Source organism: Martes martes, assembly GCF_963455335.1.
Source record: "Martes martes genome assembly, chromosome: 4".
NCBI classification, from domain to species: Eukaryota; Metazoa; Chordata; class Mammalia; order Carnivora; family Mustelidae; genus Martes; species Martes martes.
In genome coordinates this window covers 150870368-150876367 of record NC_137891.1, presented here as the reverse complement: position 1 = coordinate 150876367, position 6000 = coordinate 150870368, and the positions used below count along the sequence as shown (strand labels likewise).

The 6000-nt window shown below is 41.3% G+C and overlaps 1 protein-coding gene across 6 annotated transcripts in view; it reads left to right on the top strand.

The window, feature by feature from the left end:
* Positions 1 to 528: 528 nt before the first annotated feature.
* OSBPL9 (oxysterol binding protein like 9) overlaps positions 529 to 6000 on the top strand; it is a gene marked incomplete at its 5' end in the record, with an annotated part of 170156 nt that continues 164684 nt past the window's right edge. For 3 of the 6 annotated variants that reach the window (XM_080802615.1, XM_080802614.1, XM_080802612.1), the window contains one exon: positions 529 to 693. In XM_080802615.1, the coding sequence (XP_080658741.1) occupies positions 529 to 693 (165 nt within the window). The remainder of the gene's footprint in view (positions 694 to 6000) is intronic. The other 3 variants (XM_080802611.1, XM_080802613.1, XM_080802606.1) reach the window with 1 other exon arrangement.

Sequence of the window (6000 nt, the reverse complement as noted above, 5' to 3'; positions counted from 1 at the left end):
CTCAAAAGTTACCTTCTTCAAGCCTTCTCTATTTGGGAATTTAAAATTGCATCTCCCACTTTCTGCCTCTTTCCTTGCTTAATTTTTCTCCACAGCACTTACCAGAGTTTAATATACTACATAATTTACTATTTTATTGCTTATTCCCCACCACCCCTCATGAAGTCTCTGCTGAATCCCCAAAGCCTAAGAGTATCTAACACAAAATAGCAAGTATTTCTCAAATGAATGGATTTGTGAAATGAATGCATAAATGAATATCAGATGTGAAATCTTTGGGACTTGTAAGGTATCATCATGCGTAATAAAATTACTAATGTTAATAAATAATCTTAACGGTATTCATGCTTGCATTCCTCACATCCCTGGCACCCAGTTCTGCACACAATAGACGCCCCAAGAAAGCTTGTTTGAGGTTGATAGCTATGGGCATGGGAGGGAGAGTTTACGAGGGGAAGCACAGCTGGCCCCGCCCCGGCCCCGCCTGGTCCCGCCTCTTCCCGCGGCGGCTCCGCCCCCACATGGTGAATGCCTTATAGGCGAGTGACGTCAGGCCGTTTGTTGTCATTGGCGGCTCCCAAGATGGCGTCTATCATGGAAGGGCCGCTGAGTAAATGGACTAACGTGATGAAAGGCTGGCAGTACCGTTGGTTTGTGCTGGACTACAATGCAGGGCTGCTTTCCTATTACACGGTGAGACCTCGTGGGGCAAAACTCCGAGCGCCTCGGAGGTCGCTATCCTTGGGGGGGGGCGGGCTTTTTGGTAGCGGGGTAGAGGTTGCTAAGCTGGGGGTGCCGCCGTACCGGAGGGTTCCCTCGTGAGGGGAGGTTTTACGTCCCGGATAGCCAATGAGGGTGAAGGAGATGCTGGCGCAGCCAATAAGCAGGCAGTGGTTGTCTGATTTATGGGTTTGGGGCGAGCCGCGTTCCTTTTTTAGGGTCCGGTATTAAGCTGTGGTGGGATCCGGCGGGGGTGTAGGCGGGTGAGGGTGGTCCTAGCCATGATTTAAAAGGTCAGGTTACACAGTCCGTGTGGTCTCCCCACTTTATCGTGAACTTGACATTGGCCCACCAGATCCTGTAGACGGCCGCGCCCCTTAGCTTCTCTCCAGGGGTTAAAGAGCGCTGTTTTCTCCGAGCGGCGTTCACACAAGCTTGAGCAGATCCTTAGGTGACTGGCTCTCGGGCAGCACGAACAAGTCCGAAATCCCTCCTGTCTGCCCAAACTGAGTGTTTCTTTCATGGGACGCACTCCTCTATTCTGTGAGAGGCGAGCGTAACTGATGGCTTAACTTTTGAAGCCAGGGGTTTCCCACTCAGGCGGCTTTTGCTGGCGAAGACAGAAATGGATATGCGGCGTCTCCTGAAAGTTGTATTTTGGGGAGTGCTGAGTTTAGGGCCTCGCTGTAGTTAAACGTGAACCAGTGGCCGTAAGCAAGTGCACGAATTGCCCTGAATCTTAGGTTCTGACTATCCGTTCCACACCTACCGCATTAGAAATACGTGGGTGGTATTAGAGAAATTACTTACAAAGGTACGGTCTCTGAATAGTGTATAGTTAATAATAGCCAACGAAAGGGAAGAAACGGCTCAAAAGGACAAAACAATTTCTTGAAGGCTTCAGAAAATTATAGAAGAAGAAAATCATCACTTCGGGTTAATGTTGATGAGAGAGGTGGGGCACTAGTATTTTCGTTCATTTGAAAAATATTTATTGAACTCCCACTATATGTTAATTATTATTATTATATTATTAACATGTGGGCTCGGTGTGTGTGGGGTTGTGTGTGTACATATGTGTGCATGTGAGCAAGAATCAACAGAGATTAAGATATTCACCACTCGTTTTCTCTGGAGTTTATATTCTGGTTTAGTGGTTCCCTTAATTCATTTCACTCACAATAACTTACGCAAGATAGGTATTTGTTATCCTCATTTTATAGTTTTGGAATCTGAGGCTGCAGGCTTTTAAATTATTTGCTCAAGATCACAAATCTTTGTGATCACAAAGATCACAAAGTGAGTGCTATAATGAGGATTCCAGATTCCTGGCTTTCTGTTTTCACTGCACTTATCTGCAGGGAGGAGAAAAGTGCAAGCTGTGAGTTACTAAAGGATAGTCTGCAGGTGTAAAAAAATACAACTTTCAACATCCTTTAACTATCAACGTCCTTTCTCTACATTATTTTTAAAGGGAGAAAAAGACCAAACCTGAATGCGATTTAAACCTATTGTTCAAGATTGTCTTTAGGTAGCCATGAAAGAGATGCAGCTGAACATTACATTCTGAAAACTCTGGAATTATGAAATCCTATGGCTCAGACAGATGAAGAGTGAAGAGTACTGTTGGGTTTTAGTAGACATGATAATCCGAAATTCCCATGGACCCTTTCCAGCCTATTCAAGGTAGAGTAATTTCAATAAATGGCACTATGGAATTAAGTTAACTCTACAGATCTCACATTTGTATTGGTTTAAATCTAGGGCCATACTGGAGAAGCCCCCAGCTAGGGTTCTTAGGAGTTTCTAGCCCAGACAGAATCTTCCTTTTTCCTGTTTTTTTTTGTTTGTTTGTTTGTTTTTCTTTAGTGTATCCTTTTTCTGCCTCCTTGCCCTTCTAGTTTTTGAATACCTTGATAATCGCTACTTTCCTTATTAACTAAATACAGGTTTTCCGTATACTTCTCTCGCCATTCCCCCAATACCTAATTTCTGCCTTCTGAGACCAGACTCTATAAAACATCATCCTTGTCAGCTGAAGGAGATATCATATTTCCCACTACTGGCTATTTAGAAGTCTTTTTTTCCCCCTCCCTTTTCTGGTTCTTTGGTATTAAAGCTTTTGCTTGTAGAGAAACAGCAAGGAAGTATTATAAAGTAAAATGATCTTGTGAAAATAAAATGATACCTAATCCCAAATTAGAGGAGGTCCCACAAAGATGAGAAGAGGATAGGTATTCGCTTAAAGAAAGAGACACATTGAACATTGGCAAGGACTTCCATACACTTGGACAGTGTTTTAGTACATTAGGATTCAGAAGGCTTAGAAGGTACAGCTTAGTGATTTGCGTGGGTCTAATAACTTGGAGCTACATCTTCCAGAAAAAGTATCTGAATTAATTACATTAGCTTTTTAGCAGAGTAATAAATAGCAATCACTCTGTACCTTGTTTCCAAAATCACTTAGGCTCTGGTCTGACTCTGTGGTTGGAGATCTATTCCAGGGTGGCCATGAAAACCCTGAACTAAAGTAGATTGGCCTTGCTTTAGAGTTTGCCTGTACTGAGATTTGATATTGGGATAATCTCAAGAGTTAGGTTAGAATCACTGGGAGTGCCATGAACTGAATAGATTCGCCTAAACGTCATCTCAGCCTGGATATTTTTCTCTGGGCGTGGGCCCAGACCTAGACCTGTTCTCTGGGAATGAATGGTCTTTTTACTTTATCTTTCTTTAATTTTCATACTCTGAATTTCCAGTTTTTGAAAAAGAGCTTCATATAGTATTGTTCTGCCCAATACAAGAAGAGAGAAACTGATTGCCTGTTTTATGAAAGTATTATTTAGACAGTCTTTTCAGCTCCAGTTCAGTCTCTTAATTATTAGAAACAGTACAGTGTAGTTCATTCAGCAAGCATTTATTTGGGGCTGACTTTCTAACAGGCATTGTATTATATATGGTGGTTGTATAGAATGAAGGAAAGAGAGCCCCTTCTACCTAGGAACTCACAGTCTAGCAGCAGACACCTAAACATGATTTCAAAACAGTATGATAAATTTCAAAACAATATGATAAATACTACAGTAGAAATAAGAATAGAGTGCTGTGGGAACATTGCCTGGAAAAGGGGAGGGAGACATTTGAGCTAAGATTTATAGGATAAAGGGAGAAGAGAAGAAGGGCATTTTAGGCAATGGGAAATATGCACAAAATGGGAAACTTGAGAAAAAGGTGTGTTAAGAAGATACTGAGGCTTTCTGAGCAGCTCTGGTGTAAAAATGTATATGGGAGATAGTGGGATATTGAGTCCGGAAGGCATTTGGAGCCATAGGTCAGGCCTGGAAATGAAGATCAGGCCTATAAATGTTAGTTTATAGCATATAAGTAATTAGTTTATTAGATAAGATACCTAGGGAGGGCTAAGGTATAAATTTGGAACACTGTGAACAGCAAACCATTTATGTGAATCATTATCACAAAGGAAGGTGAGAAAGGAAGGAAAATGGAGGGAGTTCTCTATGGGGAGTTGGAAGGTTAGAAAATTAGTGAAGGTCATGCCTTTTGTAAATTTATCAAATGTTTATTGAGAACCTACTGTGTGCCAGGTGCAATGCCCGAAGGAGGCGTTAAAATGGCAAATAAAATGGAAATAATCTATGCTTTCATGACTCCTGAAGTCTGCTGGGGGATACAGCAAGTAAGAGCTGTGATCAGGGAAGCATAGGATGCTTGGGGTATGTAGGTAGGTAACTTGATTCAGTCTTGGAAGGTCATGGAAAGTTTACTAGAAGAAACAGGTTTGTTGTGACCTGTGATAAATAGAAGTTAGCTGTGTGAGCAGAGAGAGAGATAACTGCTTGAGATAGAGGGAATAAATGTTTTCAAAGGAGCCAAGAGTAAGGAGTTAGATAGCTCTGAAGTTTGGGACGTGAGATTGACATGAGATGAGCTGAAGAGGTAGGTAGGGGCCAGATAATGAAAGGCTTTCTTGGTAAACTGTGCTAAGGAATTTGAACTTTACCCCCCAGGGCAGTGGAAATCATGAAGTGTTGTAAGTATTTTTTATTATAGAAAAAAATTTTTTTTTTCTAATTTGACAGAGATAACAAGTAGGCAGAAAGGCAGGCAGAGAGAGGGGAGGAAGCAGGCTCCCTGCCCAGCAGAGAGCCCGATGTGGGGCTGGATCCCAGGATCCCGGGATCATGACCTGAGCCGAAGGCAGAGGCTTTAAACCCACTGAGCCACCGAGGTGCCCCTAGAAAAATTTTTATTACATAAAATTTCAAACATACATAAAAGAGGATAGTAAAATGAATTCCTATCATCCAGTTTGTACAGTTATCAACATGTAGCCAATCTAGTTTTGTTAATACTTCCACCAGCTCCTTCCTTCCCCACTGGTTCATTTTAAAGTAGATCCCAGATACTGTATCCTTTCATTTGTGAATATTTCAGATGTATTACTAAAAGTTAAGGTCTTTTTTTTTTTTAAGATTTTATTTATTTATTTGACAGACAGAGATCACAGGAAGGCAGAGAGGCAGGCAGAGAGAGAAAGGGAAGCAGGCTCCCTGCTGAGCAGAGAGCCCACGATGCGGGGCTCAATCCCAAGACCCTGGGATCATGACCTGAGCTGAAGGCAGAGGCTTTAACCCACTGAGCCACCCAGGTGCCCCTAAGGTCTTTCTTTTAAAAAAATGTTATCACAATATCATTATTACAACTAAGTATTATTAATAATAATTTACTAATATGAAATATCAGTGTTCGATTTCCTTGATTGTCTCAAACATCTCTCCCCTCACCAGTTGGTTTAAGTCAGAATTCCAGTTCCATTTCTTCCTTTTTTCCTGTTTGTTGAAGAAACCAGATCATTTATTCTGTAGAATTTTCCACATTCTAGATTTTACTGGCAGTGTTCTTGTGGTATGTTTAAATATGCTCCTTTGTTGTCTGTATTTCCTACAATATAGGAACTGTATAAATGGATAAGTAGAGCTAGAAACTTAATCAGATAATTTTTTTTTTCTTCTGGGCAAGAATTCTTCCTAGGTGAAACATTACCACAAGTGGTACGTGATGTCTGGTTGTCTCTATGATTTGAAAATTGATCAGGAGGTACAGGTATTCTTTAAAGAAGACTGTCATTGCAGAGAAATAATCAGGTCATATTTTTAGGACTTAGTGTTTGGATATGAGTATAAGGGGAGAAGTCATCTAATGAAATGCAGGTTTTTGGTTTAAATGGGTGAATAATGATAGGGAAGAGAGGAGGAACAG